The sequence below is a fragment of the Magnusiomyces paraingens genome (assembly GCF_902498895.1).
Source record: "Magnusiomyces paraingens strain CBS 517.90 genome assembly, contig: contig1, whole genome shotgun sequence".
In the NCBI taxonomy this organism is placed as follows: domain Eukaryota; kingdom Fungi; phylum Ascomycota; class Dipodascomycetes; order Dipodascales; family Dipodascaceae; genus Magnusiomyces; species Magnusiomyces paraingens.
Genome location: NW_022474067.1, coordinates 2,188,090 through 2,208,842, shown reverse-complemented (window position 1 = coordinate 2,208,842; position 20,753 = coordinate 2,188,090). Strand labels below are relative to the sequence as shown.

Sequence of the window (20,753 nt, the reverse complement as noted above, 5' to 3'; positions counted from 1 at the left end):
ATCACATTTTAGTTGAGTGTCCTTTGCTTGAAGAGGAAAGAAAAGGACTGAAACGGATATCTCCAGAGATGGACATGTCGACTCTCTTAAACAGTTTAACTGGCTTACAAGAGATTGTAAGCTTTATCTCTGCTTGGAGGGATTAAGAAATACAATTACAGCGTTGATGAAGACAAGTGGAGATAGGTTGGGAAGGTTTGGTTATTTTTAACCCCCTGTTCCTCGTAAGCTGGCATCAGGACTTATTTTCGGGCTGTTGGAGATGCAATGTTGAAGCCAAAATTAAAAGTTTATTATGAAAATGAAAAGATATATAGTATGGACAAGAAGGATAGCGCAGATGCTGATGTTATATAATTCTATAACCCTTGAATAAAAACAAACAAACAAACAAACGTTTAATATATAAAAAGCTTTATCTCTGCTTGGAGGGATTAAGAAAAACAATTACAGCATTGATGAAGACAAGTGGAGATCAGTTGGGAAGGTTTGGTTATTGTTAACCCCCTGTTCCTCGTAAGCTGGCATCAGGACTTATTTTCGGGCTGTTGGAGATGCAATGCTGAGGCCAAAATTAAAAGTTTATTATGAAAATGAAAAGATATATAGTATGGACAAGAAGGATAGCGCAGATGCTGATGTTATATAATTCTATAACCTTTGAATAAAAACAAACAAACAAACAGTTTAATATAGAACTTATTGTATTGATGTAAATATCTTTTTCGATACTGATAAAACTATGGAAATATATGACTATATATATTCATTCAATTCTCTTTAATAATTCCTTCTTAATCTCAATCAATGCCTAATTATTCTTAATCATCTCGATCTAAATCGATATATAATTATCGTTCATCATTATAGTAACACGCTACTTTAACCTTTCAATAAAAATTGTGCTTACTCCATCTAAATATAGCTGGTTCAAAAACAAAATGGTCAAACATATTCGTTTTGATCAAGACACTATCGCTTATATTTACCATGATATAATTGTTGCTTGGAACTCTAATCGCTTTGTTCAAACATTTTACCCAAATCTAAAATCAATAGAATTCCCCCCAAATTGGCTCTACTATTTTCATATTTCCCAATCTTCTGAGGACAATTCAGACCCCTTTGAGTTATTTGATAGTGATCATGAGAATCCTCCTAGTGCCTTTGTGTCCGCTATTGATTTTTTCCCTTGGTCAAAAAACCTGTTAACCTATCCATTGCTAATAAAAAAAATGTTTATAAAAATTGAATCCATGAATGCCTTTTTAATTCCTGATCACTTATCTGATTTCAGTAATCTTGAATGCTTAAATATTGGCATTGATTTTTGTGAAAGCTCAGTCTGGTTTGCAGATACATTAATCCATCTGTTAACTTTACCATTCCCATCGTCCATTAAATAACTTACTCTTTAATTAGCTTTTTCAAAAATTTTATTTACTTCTATCAATGATTTTTTTTTGTTAATTCTGATAATTACTTTAAAAAAATTACACTCCCAGATGTTACGACTATTAGCTATAACGATAACGATAACGATAACGATAACGAGTTTGAGATAGAAAAATTTCTAAACCATTTTAACTTACCAAAGTTGACACAGGTCCAAGTAATTATGCCAAAAGAAAAGTTTAAAACATTTTATTCTATGGAAAAAATAACTTGTTTAAAAATTATGGTTTCACAGATTGAAATATTGGTCAAAAAAGAAATTCATTTTAAAAATTTTGAAAACTTGAAGTATCTTATTGTGGAAGAAGAACTTTGGAATTTGGAATTAGAAGAAGATCAAAGTGACGAAAATGAATTTGACAATTCTTTATTTAATCGTTCTTTTTTAATTTTTTTCTATTACCTCTCTAAAGTATGTTTCTTTAGAACTTCATAAAAAAACAATATAACCAATACTCTAAAGATTTTGCAAAATTAATGACCTCCGAGACAATCGAACAATTTCTTTTCATCATACCAACAAAACTTCCTGATACTTTTTTTACTAATGAAAATAATGATAGATTGTTAATAATGGATAGATTGTTAATGAATGATACTGAAAAAGATTCTTCTTTAGAAAATCCTTATATTGACTTTTCCATCCCTTTTCATCGTCTTCCCTTCCCCACCCCATTTTCTAATATTGACTTTTTGCCCACCCAAAGAACTTTACAACAATCAGTTGCTGAAAAAACATTTTTGAATACATACTATGAACTTGTAAATAAGCCACATGTTATTCAAACATATTTTAATCGAGATAAAAATAACAAACATGGAGTTGAGTTTCTTTTCGATTTGGCGAAAAAACGAAACTTTACTGGAAATGCATTGTTTAAAAAGCAATTGTCATTTCCACCATTTACTACGACACTGGAACCTAATTTTAATGGATGGATCTAATCACAGCAACTAGATTATTTGTTAGTTATAAATGATGTTAATATAGACATTTTGCAGTTAAATAAAACACCAAAAAAAACATTATTATTTTTATGCATTTCTGTTTTGAAGTGAAGAAAATACCACTTAAATCATTATAAATTTTTTTTTTTATACTCATTAACTATTTTTTTTTATTTTTTTTATTTTTTTTTTTATTTTAAGTCATTACCTCATTACAATTCTTTAATAATATATTTTTAAGAAAGAAAAAAAAAAAAAAAAAAAAAAAAAAAACTGACTTTTAATATATCATTACCGAAACATTCGTCCATCACCCTCACCACCCTGTCGCCGCCAGTGTGCTTGGGGAACTGCTCCATGCTCTTGTCGGTACAACCTCCATGCTTCACGCAAGTGCCACGCTCGCAGCGGTTGTCTGTCCAGCATCTCAACAGCAGCTTCTTCCTCTTCCTCGGCCTCCCTTGCTGCCTTTTCCTTTGCTGCTTCTGCTGCAGCTATTGCAGCTGGATCGTCATCACTTAAAGTTATAGTCGACGATGTTGTAACAGCTGCAGCTGTTGCAGAATCAGGGGGAAGTACAAAAAGCGGGTCAAGGCCAGCGCCTGTGGGGAGAAACGGGAACGTAGAAGCAGAATCTAACGCAGCAAGAAGCGGGGCCGTAGGAGCAACATTGGTAACATTGACAGCAGTTGTAGTAGTCGTAGAAGATGTGCTTGTGGTTGTAGCAGCGGTGGAAGTGGTACTTGTAAAAGCAAGTAGTGGGTCTGTTAGTGCACCAGGCACTGGGATTGCTGTTGCCAGTCCGGTCGGTAGTTTATCTTTATTTGTCTTAGTATCATCTCCAGTTTTCCCATTTTCTTTATCCAGATCCCTTTGCACTTGTTGATGCATTTCTCTGTATGCTTTTTGGTTCAACTGATGTTGCACATCTTTAGCCATTTCCACCAGCTCACCCACAAAAACTTTAGACAACCCGGACAATGCAACAGCTACAGGTCCTGGAATCGATTGACCAAGAACAGCATTTGCCAACTTTTTGACACTGTTTTTTGACACATTTGCACGGCGAAACGCTTCGTATCGTGACATTTGTGTATCGTCAAAATTACTCATTAGTACCCGCAACCGTTCCTGTGCTTGTCGCTCTTCATCTGTGGGGCCAGTGCTACCACCTCCAGCACCACCAGCCTCTGCTGCTGATGCTCCATAATCGTCATCATCATCGTCATCATCATCTTCTTCTTCTTCTGCATCAGCCTTTTTCGTACTCCCCTTTTTTTTCGTCCCACCTGTTGTGCTTCCGGTTTTCTTGTGACCACTCCCGCCACCGCTTCCTAAAGTACCACCTCCACCAATACCTTTAAGATCCGCATCATCATCGTCAAGATATTCATTTTCATCATCGTCCGAACGTCCCAGATCGTCGAATGCGCCCTCGGCCAGCGAGCCCTTGCGCGAAGACGGTCCTGACCCCGTACTGGTGGTTTGCTTTTTTGAGGGTGGGAACTGGAATCCAGGCGTGATATCACTTTTCCGTTTCTTGGGAATTCCACTAGGCATTTCTTAAGAAAAGATATCTGTCTAGGGTATTATTATATCTGAATATATATCTGAATGTTTGAATTGTAACTTCCAACAACAGACTTTGTTATTGTTTTTTAGGGCTGTATGACCAAATAATGATGATGATAGAGAATCCAAAAATATTGGCATCCTATCAATACTAAAAAAAAAAAATACCGTACTTTTTATCCTTGCGAATATCCTAGAATGGCAGCTATATAAACTCGTCAAATTTTTTTTTCATTTCAAATTTTTTTTTTTCCCTTTTTTTTTTTTTTTTTTTTCTCTTCAACCAACTCTCCCTTCACGGCGGTACTTTGTGGACCACGTAACTGGGCTTGTTATTAATACTTGTCCGGTATAGCTTAAGGCACCAGATCATTTCGGTGATCTCGAGAGAAGAGCAACTTTTTTTTTTAATAATTGAGTTTATGAATTCCAAATAAGCCGGAGCATTTTGTCTGTGAACAGATAGAATCTGCTTGACGTAGAGGATTCAACATTAATTTTCATCAATGTAAAATATTTTCAAAAAAAAAAAAAGATTTTAAAGATCAAAAAAAAAAATATGTATAAATATTAAAAACCGTAAAAGAAACTGTATAATCATTATATGAAGTTGTATTTTTTTTTTAATTTTAATTTTTAATTTTTTTTTTTCACTTGGCTATTGTGCCACCAAGCTCACTTTCAAGTTGCTGTCGTCGCCGCGACATGCACTGCTTGAGAGTCCGCACCATGATTCCTCTCGGTGCCTTTTTCTCTGTGAGAAGCTCAAAATGCGAGTATGCCTGTTCAAGCATAAAATCTGCGCCACCAACAACTTTCCATCCTTTGGCTGCGTGCTCTGGCTGCAATGCCTGTGATACAAACCCAGTCACTGGCCGAGGCATGTAATTGTTTTCAAGGCAAATACCACCAGCCGGGTTACCAAAGTACGAAGGGTGCAGAGTCAAATGTGCATCTGCAGTTAGATGCAACAACAAGGCTGGATACTCATCTTTGAGAGGCCATGGCTCTGTTGTAACATTCTCAAGAATGGTAAACTGAATCTCATTCACGTCTTCTGCCTTGTGTTCAAAGGAAATAGATCCGTAGCGCCCGCGCCGGCCTGGAAGCCCCATGTCCGTGATGATTTCGGACCACAAGTTATGAGCAACTTCACCTTGAGCAGAGAGCATTGTTGCAATGTCGACACGCTTGGGAGGGGGTAGTGGTTGTTGAGGAGCAGGCATCACTTTTGAAGGTGCATTTCTCTCTTCAACCTCTTCCTCCACCTTGACCTTCTTCTTGTCGGAATATTCGTCTTCCTCCTCGTCATTATTTAAAATACTTGCAAGAAGAAGCTGGCGAGGTCGCTTATTGTTGTGGTAAGGCTTTTGGCTCTGCATAGAAGTTGCAAAGTCATACTCGCTTCTTGGGGCAGAAATATCACCCGTCTTTAAAATGTCCTCTGTGCAAAACACTGGCTCATTATCACGATTAAGCCCAACCGCATTTTGGGTAGCATTTTCAAGCTGCGCAAACATGGTTTTGAAATGGGTAATCATAGCTTCTGCATGTTGTCGTGTTCTATTGTAAATGTAAAACTTGCGAGCACCAAGTCGAACCATTGCATAGATGGCAGCGTGCGCAAATCCTCCAGCTCCTAAAATAACAACCTTTGTTTGCGGTGTTACAGCATTACGGGCACGCAAGTGCTTGGAGAGCGAGGCGTGGATGCCGATCCAGTCGACATTTTCACCATGAATGTGCACATTTGCTGCTGCAGTGTTTGGACTAGCTGAAGTTTTAAGTCCTGGAGAAGATGTTGAGACCAACGAGCTGATACGTGAGACGGATGCACGACGCGAAAGTTGTCCCAAGACTGCGCTGCGGTCCTCTTTGCGTACTGATGTAATTGTGTTGACAGATCCAATGAAACGGGCATGAGCCGAGATTGTATCGCAAACTTGGAGTGCAGCGATTTTGAGAGGATGAGAAAGAGATCCTCCACCAAAGGGGTAATCTGGTTCAAATGGAGAATTAGAGCTAATGTCCAACTCTAGAGAGGCAGAGGGGACAGTTTGAGGGGGTCTATCTTCCAAGATTGGAGCCATTTCCTGGACCGTTTTAGTAGTACGTTTGACGTACTTGTGAGGAATATGGACATAGTCGAAAGCTGCTTGGTGAATGACGTGAGACAAGCGTTCATCAACATGACTGCCAAAATGATAGAACTGGAGGCGCGGTTGGAGACCCAGCGAGTAAATGGCCGAGTTGCGGTCCTTGAGTGTGAATAAGTAGGACGCCGGAGTATAAGCAGAGACCGGTGTTTCATTGGGTGCCGGCGCAGCCTGAGCACAAAAGGCCCGCAGCCGGGGGTCCTTGATCCAGTTGCCCCTTGAGTATAGAGAGGTAGGGTGTTTAAGAAAGTATTCATGCTCAATGGGTGTGAAAAGTTTATTGAGGGCGAGAGAAATGCGACCTCTAGGGCCTTTATTGTAGGCTATGATGGGGACATAGGAGGAGGGAGCAATTTCTGGAGAAGATTCTAAAGAAGAAGTTGAAGAAGGTTGTTTTTGATGAGTTTCGTTATTGCCACCACCACTACCACCATCACTTCCACCATCTTGTTCAATTTGAAGGATTGCGCAAAAGAGAGTAAAGTTATCTGTTCTGTTTCGGGCGTAAGAGGTAACTCTGACAATATCACAGCCGGCTTGGGCGGTTTGATCTCGTAAATCACGCAAAACTGAGGCGCTCCAGTGGTCTGGGCTGATTGAATAATTTGTAATTATCCGGGTAAAGTGTTTGCGTTTGACAAGAGTGCGCAGGAGGCTCGGGTCAGCTGCCAGCAGTGCCGGGCACACGACAAGATATTCGACACAAAGACGGAGGCCGAGAAGAAGGAAGTTGAAGTAAGTTGTGATGGGGGCAATATTTGGAGGAGGGACAGTGAATGGAGTACCAGAGGATTGATGGACTGGGGGAGGGTAGTCAAAGTAGGACGAGTCAAAGTCATAAATGATGGGGAGAGTAGTGTGAGTACGGATAAAAGCGATTTGGGAGGCAATATAGAATTCAGGCTCAATTCCAGAGGTTATAGCATATGCAGCAAGGAGGTCAACCCGAAGAATGACGGCATCAATACCTCCAGCGTGTATGTCAAAGTGGATGTTGGAAGTCGTGATATCGCAGAATGGGAGAACCAAAGCATGTGAATAAGGGTTTGTTTTATGTTCAACGCATTTCCAAGGACGTCGTGGGATTTGAGTAGTGGGGGTTGGTTGTTGGGGTATCAAGGTGGGGCTGTGGGGCTGCTGTTGGTGTTGGTGTTGGTGTTGGTGTTGTGGCTGCAGTGGCTGCTGCTTAGCAGGAGTTCCAGTTGTGATTGGGTTAGGTCTGCGATCAAGACGTGAGGAATCACCAAAAATGTATCTCAAAAAATGGGCAAAATTTTTTTCCAAAGATCTCAATCCTAAAGAGATGCGATCTTTTTGAGGAGGAATTTGAGAAATTGAATCCGGGTTAAAATGGAAAGCCGGGTTGGGGAATGGAGGTTGGTCTGGAGGCCATTTACACGAGTCATTTTCGAGAGTGACGCCTACCTCAAAATCAAACGCGGCCGAGTGGTTATCCAGGAAAAGAGTGCCAAGATTGGCGATTTCAAAAGAGGAGTACCTTCGGTATAAAGGCAGACTGGCAAATGTTTCATTAAATAGGGCGGTAATATCCAACTGATGAGGTTGGTTGATAGGAGTGTTGGTGTTTATAGTTGTTGGAGTAGTTGAAGTGGATGTTTTGTTGTTGTTGTTGTTGGCACCATTTAACATCTCGGTGAATGAACCAGTATTTATTCCGACCGGCGCCGAGGATGAGGAGGAGGAAGAGTTGTTGCTGTTACTGTTACTGTGGCTGTTACTATTGTTGTTACTATTGTTGTTACTATTGTTGTTACTATTGTTGTTACTATTGTTGTTACTATTGTTGCTGCTATTAGTGTTGTGGTTGCTGACATTATTATTATTATTATTATTATTTTTATTATTATTGTTACTGTTACGGAGGTATCGGTTAGGAGTTTCGCCGAATGAAGGGTTAGGGTTGGATGCCATTGCCGATGTCTGCATAGGCTGTTGTAGTTGTAGTTGTTGGGGTTGAGACTGCTGATGTAGTGGCTGTTGAAACTGCGGGCTTTGATGAAGATTCTCAACATTAGAGAGATGTTGAATGGATGAATTTAATGAATTTAATGAATTTAAAGAGTTGCCAGAATTTTGAAGATTGGAAATATCACCGTTAGAAGAGGGTGTACAAGAGACTGGAGTAGAAAGACCCTGAGGAGTTCTAATACCGTTGGAACAAGATTCATTAGGAGAAGAAGCAACAACAGGAGCCGTGGTAGACAAATCTCCAGTTTCCACAAAGGACCTGACAACGTGAACTATTGGCAAGTCGTCACGTTTTGCAGCTAGTAACAAACATGTAGGTTCATAGATACAATATGCAGAGCATGAAACCACACAGTTTGTTGGGTACTGGTCCAAAACTGCAGCCAAAACGTCGTGTTCAAGTCGACAAAAAGCCGGAAGTCCATGACGAGCAATGATCTGAGAAGTGGGGAGACCCAACGAAGCTTCGAGGATTGCGGTAGTATCGACAAAGCGTCTTCTCAAGGCAATGGCACCGACCACGGCCAGAGTTGATTTCCCGGTTCCACGAGCACCAATCAGGATGAGAGTAGCTTGTGGAGGATAAGAGGAAGGGTTTGTAGATGGCAAAGGCAGTGATAGTTGATTAGTTGGAGTTTGCTGTTGCGATGATGATGATGATGATGATGATGTTGTTGTTGTTGTTGTTGTTGTTGTTGTTGTTTTTGATGATGGTAGTGGCGGGTCTAGCATATCTGTAAAGTGACTTGTCTTTGTGTTAGTCGAGGAAGCACTAGTGGTAGTTGTTGTTTTAGGTGTTATATTTGTTGTTGATGAAGAAATTTCGAATCCCGAAACACCAATATCTTTTCTTCTATCAATACTAAGTCCAGGGTCCCGATCCGCAATAGTTTTAGGAGGTCTTGCGGATGGTAAATTTTTGAGCGGCGGCAGTGGCATAGCTCTATTTTTATTTTTATTTTTATTTTTATTTTTATTTTTATTTTTAATTCAATTTAATATATATATATATATATATATTTTTTTTTTTTTGGATATAATATATATATATATATATAAAGTATGGAGAGAAAGAAAGAGAAAAAATAAAAATGATTAGATTTTTGTTGAATAGTCTAACTAATATATAAATTAATATATATTAATTAATTATATAATATAATAATAATAATAATAATAAAATATATATATAGTGTGTGTGTGTGAATATTTTATTATTAATTTTATTAATTTTGTATTCAAAAAAAAATTTTTTTTTTTTTTTTTTTTTTTGAAAAAATAAAATAAAATAAAAACCTCGGCAAAAATTTATTTTAAAAAAAAAAAAAAAAATTTCTTAAATTTCTTAAAATTCTTAAAATTCTTAAAATCCTTAAAATTCTTAGGCCACATGACTTTTGCCATATAAAAAAAAAAAAAAAAATTTTTTTTTTCTTTTTTTTTTTTTTTTTTTTTCTTTGTAGAACCGGTAAAATTCAGTGCCATTAGAAAGCCGCCAATCTTTTGTTTCTACCATCGATGGTAAGAAATAAAATATTATCACCACCACCACTATAATTTCAAAATTCAAAATTTAAAAAAAATCCCGTACACACAAAGAAAAGATTTATTTAAAATATTTTAAAAAAAAAAAAAAAATTTTATTTTAAATTATTTTTTTATTTATTTATTTATTTTTTTTTTAATTTTTTAATTTTTTAATTTTTTAATTTTTAAATTTTTAAATTTTTAATTTTTAATTTTTAATTTTTTTAATAATTTTTTTTTTTTTTTTTTTTAAATCCTTCTCTTGAATGTATACCCGAGATAAATATCAAACAGAAAGATCAGATTGAAGTAATACAAAACATTCTGCCCATACTATATAAATTATTATGCAGTACCATCACTACTACTAATCATTATTAAATATATATACACAAATTAAGACTTTTATTAATCCCGATAATCATATTTCTTTTTTTATTTTTTTATTTATTTTTTTATTTATTTATTTATTTATTTCTCTTTCTTTATTAATTTTATATATATATATATATATATAAATATCAGAAATAATGGCCGATCCCATAAGGGACGCGTCTCGACCCTCTTCATCAACAACCTTTAGAGACTCTCACCAACTTCAAAACCCTTCTCCTCTCGCTGCTTCTTCTTCGGCTTCAACATCATCACCTCCAGCTCCTAAACGACGCCGTATTTCCAGAGCTTGTCTCCAATGTCGTACCCGCAAAATTAAGTGTAATGGAAAAGAACCTGCCTGTGCAAACTGTGCGGCCTCAGGTCAAACATGTACTTATACTGAATCCAAACGTCGTGGACTTCCTCCAGGATATGTTATGCAACTAGAAACATATATTCGCGCTTTAGAAATTCTTCTCGGGTCCTCTCTTCAAGAAACTCCAGATGTAGCTCTTGCTCTTTCTTCTCTTGTGAAAAAACTGACAAATGCACGAGTGTCTTCTTCTTCTTCTTCAACATTAAATGAATCTACAGATACCCTTAACGAAGACTCTAGGATTGGTGGTGGTGGAAATACTTTAACCAACATTGGTGACCAAAATGGCGACATTATTAATAATGATGATAAACCATCTTCTTCTTCTTCTTCTTCTTCTTCTTCTTCTTCTTCTTCTTCTTCTTCGAGTTCTTCCGACCTAGATGCTTACAAAAATAAATGGCACCAGTCACAGCTTCATTCAGAAATTAAAGCATTTGCTGCTTCACTTCCAGCTTTCCCAGGAACTTCAAACATTGGGTCTCATTCCTTCCTTGCATCTCCACCTGTAACCACACCTGTAACCACACCTGCTGCTGTTTCTGTTGCTACTGCTGCTATAATAGCAACAACTCTATCAAATTCTTCAACAGCTGCTGCTACAGCCGCAACAACACCAACTTCAGGAACTGTTTCTCCAACTCCAAACCCACAACCCCCACCGCCATTATTATCATCATCATCATCAGATTCTTCTCTTCTAAAACATGTCGTTCTTTCAACTTCTTCTGCTCCATTTCTCTCAGAAGTTTCCATCTACCCTGTTCACGAAAACTCCCCAACCCCTGGCTCAACAGGCTTTCTTGCAGGAACTCTTTTGGCCTTCCCGCGTGCAGTTCAAGCACTTTCCCCACATAGTCCTTTACAACTTATTAATATCTGGATTCGAAATACCCCCTTTGAAATAAAAATGACTGCTGTCAATACTTATATTCGAGCCATTCACTCTTGGTTACCTCTTTGTGACCCACAAACACTTTTTCTATTAACTCGCATCACTTCTTCTCAACAACGACAAAAATCACTAAAAGAAGAACATTTGGCTCAAGCTTCTCCATCAGATTTATTCTTACTTGCCGCTATTTTGGCTTTTCACCAGGGGTCTTCTGCAAATAATAATAATAATGATAATAGCAATAATAGCAATAATAGCAATAATAACAATAATAGCAACAGCAATAATAATAATAATAATAATAATGACAATAATAATAATAATGACAAAATCCCGTCATTCCTTCAAGTCCTCTCAATAATTGCTTCACCTCTGGCCATAGGAGACTCATCTGCTCTCACCCGCGCTGCACAACTCTCTAATATTCACTCACACATTATCTTTACCTTAGGCCTTGTTGCCCGAGGCCTTTTTGATGACGCCTGGGCCATTTGTGGACTCGCTGTGCGTGCCACATATGTCTTGGGATTAAATTCTTACCCTGGATCCTACATTGAAAAACGCACTTGGTATGCCATCTGTATCATTGATACCTTACTGGCAGCTGCTTGTGGCCGCATTCCACATATATCTGACTCTGGGTTTGGAGTCTCCCTACTTATTAAACCCGACGACGATGGGGGCTTCCAAGATACTCAAGCTCCAGACACATCAACTTACAATGCCCTCTTCTCGCTTATTCGCATTCTCAACAATATCCTCTTTCTTAAAAACTCAACAACAAATGGCAAAACCACAGAAACATTTGCCCTCGCTATGATACCCGCATGGATTGAAAGCTATGGCTCACTCCTTACAAAGGACACTACAAGTGACTACCCAAGCCTGCTTTTCCAACTCCGCCTTGTTTTCGTCGTCAACTTTGAGCTTCTAGGTAACGTTCTTCACACTCACACCTACCTCCACTTTGACAGCATCGAAGAATACATCTTGGCTCAAATCACTGCCTTTGATGATGCACACGCCTCTACAGTCCCCTTTTTAGGGTTTTATCTTTTCAAAATCACACAGAGCAGTCTCACAGATATTGAAAATGAGCTCACCAGTATAATGCCTTTGAGTTATGGAGTCTTTGGCCATGACTTATACTATTCCCAGGAGAAAAAATCTCTCCAGCTTTCGAAACGTGTTGCTTTCTTGCATCGCATATTAGAGTTCCAAACAGCAACAGTATTGCTCGATGCACCGCAGCGTGTTGAACCACAACTCCTTAACATGCTCAAAACACGACTGGATGCTATTGATGCTAAAGTCATGGGGCTAACACGAGGAGAGGAACTAAATAGGGCTATAGGCGTTTTGGAGCCTGAAAAGAATATCAATAGAGTGATGTATGGGATGGAGGATTTCCAACAGCAGCAGCAGCAGCAGCAGCAGCAGCAAAAACAATTTCTACAACCTCCTAAACTTGATCCTAAACTGTTAAATGTCTCTATGATGTCTTCACCATCACCATACAATCAATTGGGTGCACAGCAACCGTACCAATTCCCTCTATCCCAATCTGCTCAGCAATCTTTTTTGATGCAACAACCTCAACCTCAACCTCAACTGCAACAACCAAACCCATCTTCTACTTCACAGTTTCTTTATCCTGCTACCACTACCACATCTACCAGTAACCCAAACACCACCACTTCTTCTTCTTCTACCACTACTACTAATACAATCACTGGTGGTAGTGGTCCAGCCCCTACACTTCAAAAGCTCAACACTGTTTACCCAGTAACCAGCACATCCCAGAACCCCATGGTACATGCGTTTGCTGCTACAAGTGCACTACCTCCAGGCCCATATCAACCACCACAGCATCTAACAACAACGACAACATCATCATCAAATGCAGTCGATACGCTACACATGTCTACCACAGCAGTCTCAAAGAGTATGGTTATACCTTCAACAGCCACAGTAATGGGCAACGGGTCCACAGGATTTGCAACTACAGGGATGGTAGTGGAACCTATTTCGATGGCAGGCATGGAAACTGCAATGGATCCTGTGCCAGAGTTTCTACAGAACCTTGGGGTGTTGACAGATTAACTTGATAAATTTTAAAAGACTTGTACCTTTTATTGTTATATAAATTGTCTAAAGAAATTGCTTTTTTTATTTTTTTTATTTTTGAATCTTTAATCAATAAATAAACTTGAGTTTTAATAATTTTTTTTGAAAAAAAAATAAGATAGACGTAGAAACTGAAATCAATTTTTCAATTTTCAAATATAGAAATCTTGGGGGGTTTTTGAAATCTCTAAAATCTGACACAAACACTTACTGAAATTTACCCTACAGTAACCTTTTTCAAATCACTCATATCAGGCCTTTTTTTTTTTTTTTTTTTTTTTTTTTAATTTGATTGCTTTTACCATAATTTAATACCCTCCGTTAGAATCATTCACTAAAAACAAAACAAACAAAAAAAGGACTTGTTTTACTTTGCTTTAAAATGGAAAACAAAGAAACTTCAACGCTTAACGGTTTCCACTATAGCAGTCGGCACAAAGTTTACATCTTCCAGCACTCCAAGGTCATCAATTATCCCTCCACTATATCATATGCAGAGTTTAGGAACTATTCACGATCTCACCAAACGTCGCCTGATATCAAAACTTCTACGGCTTTTGAATCTTCAAAACAAGTGACTGCAGCTCGTTCTCTTATCAAAGACCTCGCAACGCAATACTCTAATATAACTCCTTTCGAACGCGCCCAAATCCTAGTCAACCGAGCATGCGAAATCGTCAGCCATAATTCATCTTTGCTCCACTCCCATACTGTTGCTTCATCTCGTTCTGTACAAAGGTTTTTGGCAAATCAATCTTTTGATGTCGGGTTTTCCATCATCGATGCTGGTGGTGATGGCATTTGGGAAGACATAACTCTGCCAGAGTGGATTCCGGAATCTATCGAACACCAAATTAAACTTCATTCTGGTTTGTATCAAAACTCTAGTGCTGAAAATACAATTCTCAAGGCTTTCCCACTGTCTTCAGTCCGCTGTAAACTAATCGATAACATTCGCGAAAAAAATCAAAAAATTCTCGTCCTCATGAGTTCTATAGGTGTCTCTCAAGCCACCTTGCGTGGACTCCAACGAACAACAAATCACATAAACTCTAATAATACTCTATGGCCCGGGTTTACTAACCTTTTAGTGTGGTTCTACGAACAACTTTGTATTGCACGCGCACTCGAGATTCTTACCGATGAGGTGCTGCGCACCTACCACACTGTGTTTGAGCGCACAGGTTGCACAGCAGATGATATTGCAAACATGTCATTTTGCAAGATGATTGATGTGTTAAGTTGGCGGCTTGGGCTTGATTCCAAAACAGAGCTTAATGCTCACCTACTTCGAAAGTTTGGTTTGACGATTGATACTGCTGATATACTTTCAAAAAAACAATGTCTTTTAAAGAGTGCCCAGACTGTGGGAGATGCGTTTAGTATGTTCAATACATCATTGAGAAATGATATAATTTTGTTGACCGCCTCTTTTCCCTTTTTGTCCGTTCAGCTGCTTCCTACTTACGCTCTGGCATTAGTATACAGACAGCTGTTGTTTGCACTAGAGCCTTATGTTAACAAAACTCCAGGGTACAGGGAACTTTGGTTAAATATAGGATCACTACGAGATTTTGCAAATGCTGAAAAAGAAAATATTAGAAATAATTATTTGTACCGGCTTAATGCGTGGCTGGATGATGTAAAAATTGAAGATAAGAGCGAGCCTTTTAATTATACCGAGCTGGATCTCGGGAGTTTTTTGATACCTCAAGAAGAAGCAGAAGAAAAAAATGAAGAGAAAAAGAAGGAACAGAAGGAACAGAAGGAACAGAAGGAACAGAAGGAACAGAAGGAACAGAAGGAACAGAAGGAACAGAAGGAACATGAAGAAGAAAACAAAAATAATAAAAAGGGCCAGTCAAAAAATGATGCGGATGTTGATGCAGAGGTCGGTGAAAATTTTGATGCAAAGACTGACACCAAGGACCCAGCAAAAGTTAATAAAAAGGCTGATGCCAAGGATGGTGTCGAGGATAGTGCTGAAGACCGGAAAAACGTTACATCAAACGTTGAAGCAAATATTGAAGGAAAGAAGCAATTAAAGGATAAAGCAATTGCTGAAACAAAACCTCAAGCAAGTTATGAAGATAGTAATAAGGGAAAAAAAACTAAAATACCTTTACAAAAAATTGAATCAACATCAGCGGATTCTTCAACTACTGATATTTCCCGCAGCTTGTCTCTAGAGCAAAAGCTACAACAGTTGAATCTTTCCGACACTTTAGGCAGCAGTAGTCACTATGCGAAAAAAGCCTCAGAATCTCAATCCGAGTTTTTGGCTGACGATGAGAATACCACTTCGCAATCTGAAGAAGAAGAAGAAGAAGATAATGAAGACGAAAAAGACGAAGAAGAAAAATCGTCTACTGGAACTGTTTCAAATTCCTCCGTCAAGTTACTTGCTAAAAAACAATTACCAAAGTCTCTTCCAATAGGCCCACGAAATAGACCCTCTGTTCAGCATGAAATTAGTACCCCACTTGCAAAATTTGTTTCAGATGACGAAGAACTTTCCGAAAAATCTGAAATCAACACTCCATCGTCCAACGAAAATTCTGAAACAGCAATTGAAACACCTGAAAGTGTACCAGCGGTTGAAAAATCGAAATCATTTAAAAAATTAAGCATACCAAAGGGTTCATCTAAAGACCTTGTATCTACGTCCTCACAGCCTGAGTTCCGTTGTCATCCCCATTTCCCTACACTTTCCCGCGATTGGTACACTTGGACTCATGAAAACTACATTGAAAGTTTTAAAATTCTTCTTGCACTGACCCCCCACCCTACCCGGTCAAACAAAATTCATTTATTCAAGAACCAGCATGAGTTTTTGATCAAGAACTTGTTGTCAAGTGATCCTGTGATTTCCCGGTTTGCCAATTTCCTAGTTAATGATTTGTTTAGGTTTAGTAATCCGTATTACCATGAGCTCCAGGCAGCACAGTATTATAAAAAATTGCCGCACTATAGGCTCATGCTTAACAGGACATCTTTTAAACCAGTTACCTCGGATCACTCCACTTCAGTCAAATTAAACCGGTTTACGATTATGGATGGTATGGATTGTGCTGATAACGAACAAGAAGATAATAAAAATGAGGATGATGAGGATCAGGAATTTGAGGACAACAAGTTTGACAATAAGGCTGGTGGATCTGAAAAAGTCAATGGTGGACCTCCAATCTCATTAAGTCATTGCGAGATGGAGATTGAGAAGAATCTGGATAGTGGACCTAATTCCAGATCAGTGGCTTATTCAAAGGCAACACCAGACACTAAAGTTACTAGTACTGAAATCACTGAAACTAAACCCACTAGCAAATCTGGCTACCAACTTAAGAAAGCAACAAATCAAGCTACCAAAAGCGTGGGTTTGGAAGTTAATCAAACAAAGATGCGACAAAAGAATCAGGACGACATAGTAGAGGGCAAAAATAAAAGCAAAGGCGTTTCCACCAATTTTGCCAGTAAAACAAAGGGGAATTTTTTCACTGGTTATAACATTCTTCCCCCTTATCCTAAAAAATTGAAAAACTTAGGAAATGATGATGTCAGTGATGATGAAAATAAAGACAATGACGACAACAAGAAAGATAATAATTCTGAACTCTCTGATATTGGTGACATTGATGACCTTCTAAGTCAGTCAGCTAGTTCTGAGATATTTAGACGACCTTTTAAGCGCTCTCGTCTTGAAAAACCTCTAAAGACTTTGCCCTCACGGCCTCAAAGCGAGGCTATGGCCAGTTACCCGATCTACGATCTGCTTGTCAGCGAGGCTGAAAATTCCATTGCCAAGTTCCACGAAATGCTACAAAACCGGCCAGCTAACCGACCTCAAAACCGTATCGTTTTAACTCCCTCGGAAATTCAGCGGTATATAGAGCACGTCAATACGGCTTCAGCTACAGCTTCTACTACGGAACAACTTCTTTTCTATGACTCGATTACAATGCTTCCAATTGAGTCACAGAGCTTGCCGGCTGATATCAAAGACGAGTACATGGATAGTATGTTTGTGAACACACTCAATTCCCTCCACAGTAACAAGGAGTGTAACATTTTGAACCGCTCACTTATGGCTGTAAGTAAAACATGTCCGAGACATATGTGCGGCGACATTACCATGTTTGAGCCCCGATCAATTCGGCAGACCAAGATCATGGCTTTCATTCCAGACAAAGAGGTGTACCTGCCTGTTCATCTTTTGGGCGATGTGTGTATCAACAAAGAGCTAGGCGCTGTACTAAAGAATGTTTTGTATGTGCCTCGAATTCATGGCATGATTATCTCTCAGCCCTCTATTATGTCGTCGGATTTGCCCCAGTTCCGTTCCTACACTCTTACACAAAAAGATTCGAATTTGTCTTTATCTTCTGCTGGTCAGTTCAGTAAGCTCATCGGGTTTCAACCAATGAACAAGCCATCCTCGTCTTTTTCTAATTCTTCCTCTTCAGACATAGTTTGGTTTCAAAACGCAATTGTAAATGGGAAACCTTTTATTATCCCGCAACTAACACTACCATACAATGCTTACGAGAAACAGGAAATGTCATTAAGTAAGGACCAATTTTGCAGTATAGGATCGTATCTCGGATATTTTCAAGGATTTAGACAAGATGGTAAATCGATTTAATGTGGGTAAAATCTAAAATGGTCAGGTATACATTATGTGATTGGCGTTATTATTCTTCCTACAAAGACCTATTCCCCAATTAATTTTCCCAAGTTTCTTTTGAATGTTAAGTTATGGTAAATCACTTATTTAATTAATTTCGTTGTGATAATATACAATAGCAGAAAAATATAGTGTTTTACTACAAGGCTTGAAAGATATATCTTTAAAGATCTTTCCAAAAATAGGAAATGACTAATAAAAAAACTCATAATATTTGAAAAGAAATTCAAAGGGTGAGCATTAACTTCTTTGTCTTTTTCAAAAGTAATCCAGTAAAAAATGTTAAAGGTGATGTTTTAAATTTTTTTTTAAAAAAAAAAAAAGATCTTATTGATGGAAAGAACCTTAATTCACAAAGGTTTGTATTTTTATCGCAATTAAAAAAAAATAACTAAAGGATGTAATCTTTATGTAATCTTTACAAATAAATTTTAGAGTTATCTCTAATTAGACACTGATACAGAAGCAGTAACGAACTGAGCTGTTGCAGGTTGAACAAAAAAAAAAGGTTAATATAGAATTCAAAAGCGATTATCTTTAGCAAATTGTTTCATAAAAGTTGTTGATTTTAAAGTGAGAGCACGACAAAGATCAATAGTAGTTTCAAGATTATCCCTGATGTGAGATTCGTTGGAATGATCACGCATACGAGCTATGTTCCATTCCAGATAGATAGATGGGTGAAGACCCAGAACAAACTCATTGACAGTATTCTCAGGGCTGTTGTCAACAAAATATCTATTATTTGCCTTCAGAACTGAATAACAGGCACGGAAGGTTTTAACATAGGCATTAAATTCCTTAATAGAAACTGACTCCATTGAAGCCTTACGAAGGTGTTGAGAAACCTCATAAAGAAATTCATAAGAATGTTCATGAGACAAAAACTCTTTCTTGAACTGACTCCAGGTTTTGTCAAAATTTTCAGGATTTGAATTCCAAGCTTTAGCGTACCAATAGACTTCACCCTCAAAAAAATAACTGATATTAAGAGGCCAATCGTGAGGATCAACATTGCAAATCTCCATGTAAATTTCAAAATCATTTAAAAATTGGATAGCAAAATAACGTTGGTCAAGACCATCAATAGAGCCTTCAAAACCAGCATAGAAAGAAGACCCTTTAGATTTAAAAGGGACATCATCTGATTCATCAACAAAACTATAGTTTTTTAAAGCCAAAAGAAGATTGCTAGTAGTAGCCATTTTTGATAAAGAAACTGAATAAAGTGAAATTTGAATAAATGAAAGAAAAATTCAACTAAAAATAAAAAGAATATATATCACACCAAATAAATTAAAATAGGATAACTAATAAAATTTCAAATCGCTATTAGTATCAAAATATAAGTGTTGCTGCCAAAATATAACAAGTTTATCGTATGAATAGTAAATGATAAGAGTTGATTGTTCAAGGAAATAATTAAACAAATTAATTAAAGAAACCTTATTTTTATAAGGGCATGTGACTATTATCGTAATTAAGTTTCAATTTCGATAAAATGTGTATCTTTTTTATTTTTTTAAATGAATGATCAACATGCAAACATTTGAATATGAAGTCACACGATTAAGTGATTTATTTAATTAATCACACAACAATTAAAGGATTAAGCGATTACAAGATAAGACATAAAAGGATTTAACAATTAAGTATGAAGTGATTTATGAATGAGTTAATTACGAATGAATTATTAAAGAGAATTGAATGAACATATATAGTTATATATTTCCATAGTTTTATCAGTATCAAAAAAAAATATTTACTTCAATACAATAAGTTTTATGTTAAACTATTAGCTTGGTTCTTTCCTTCTTTAAACAATTAGATTTGGCACGTGATTAATATTACGTAAGTAATTTTCAAATTTGATAAAATGTTTGTTCATTTTACATTTTTAAGGATTAGGGTTCGATGGTCTAGTAGGTTACAAGCGGTTTTGGCGCTCGTCGCTTCGCTCCTCGCGGACCCGCAAAAAGTAGAATTAGAAATTTTAAACGGGTAGCAAGAAAAGTTAGATATTACGTCTAAAATATTAAGTATATAGCACTGTTTATAAAGTAGATTATGAAGTTAAAAGATGTAAAAAACAAAATAGCTTGGTATTTACGATATTTCAAAAGGTAAAATTTCTTTGGATTAGAATATTCATGGTTAAGTTGTCAAAGTTGTCAAAGTTGTCAAAGTTGTCAAAGTTGTCAATATTTTTAATATGATTTAAGGTGATATAAGCGTGGAGTTGAAATATTTTGTATTTTGAAATTTTCATAATATGAAAGACATTTAAAACAATTATTGTTGTAACTACATTTATTATTAAATAAGAATATATATCCTTTTTGATGTTTGTTTTTTACTTTTTAATCTTATTATATTTATCTGACGGTTATTAATATATATATTATTAATATTTTGGTCAAATTCAAATGGTTGAAATTGAATGGTAGAATAATTTATTGATGAATCAAAGAAAAATGAATTGATAAAGTTTTTATCGAAACCCTAACCCTGATGTAAATTTTGCGATTCCTTAATGTTTTCAATCTTGTCAGAAATTAATAAGATGAATAGAATAGTATAGGTTTTTTTATTTTTTTTTTATTTATATTTTTAATTTTGCACAAAATATTTGCATATAATATGGACAGATCT

General features: G+C 36.9%; 5 protein-coding genes across 5 annotated transcripts; 2 read left to right on the top strand and 3 right to left on the bottom strand.

Moving 5' to 3' along the window:
* Positions 1 to 2,694: 2,694 nt before the first annotated feature.
* On the bottom strand, positions 2,695 to 3,963 carry SAPINGB_P000650 (uncharacterized protein; the record flags this gene model as incomplete). The annotated part of the gene is made up of 1 exon (XM_031995373.1): positions 2,695 to 3,963. One exon carries the CDS (start codon positions 3,961 to 3,963, stop codon positions 2,695 to 2,697), a length of 1,269 nt encoding a protein of 422 aa, XP_031851264.1.
* Positions 3,964 to 4,625: 662 nt separating this feature from the next.
* Positions 4,626 to 9,059, bottom strand: SAPINGB_P000649 (uncharacterized protein; the record flags this gene model as incomplete). Its single annotated transcript, XM_031995372.1, has 1 exon — positions 4,626 to 9,059. One exon carries the CDS (start codon positions 9,057 to 9,059, stop codon positions 4,626 to 4,628), a length of 4,434 nt encoding a protein of 1,477 aa, XP_031851263.1.
* A 1,118-nt stretch (positions 9,060 to 10,177) lies between these two features.
* Positions 10,178 to 13,396, top strand: SAPINGB_P000648 (uncharacterized protein; the record flags this gene model as incomplete). Its single annotated transcript, XM_031995371.1, has 1 exon — positions 10,178 to 13,396. The coding sequence occupies one exon, from the start codon at positions 10,178 to 10,180 to the stop codon at positions 13,394 to 13,396; it is 3,219 nt and encodes a 1,072-aa protein (XP_031851262.1).
* A 406-nt stretch (positions 13,397 to 13,802) lies between these two features.
* On the top strand, positions 13,803 to 18,059 carry SAPINGB_P000647 (uncharacterized protein; the record flags this gene model as incomplete). The annotated part of the gene is made up of 1 exon (XM_031995370.1): positions 13,803 to 18,059. The coding sequence occupies one exon, from the start codon at positions 13,803 to 13,805 to the stop codon at positions 18,057 to 18,059; it is 4,257 nt and encodes a 1,418-aa protein (XP_031851261.1).
* Positions 18,060 to 18,622: 563 nt separating this feature from the next.
* SAPINGB_P000646 (uncharacterized protein) lies at positions 18,623 to 19,306 on the bottom strand (the record flags this gene model as incomplete). Its single annotated transcript, XM_031995369.1, has 1 exon — positions 18,623 to 19,306. The coding sequence occupies one exon, from the start codon at positions 19,304 to 19,306 to the stop codon at positions 18,623 to 18,625; it is 684 nt and encodes a 227-aa protein (XP_031851260.1).
* Positions 19,307 to 20,753: the final 1,447 nt, after the last annotated feature.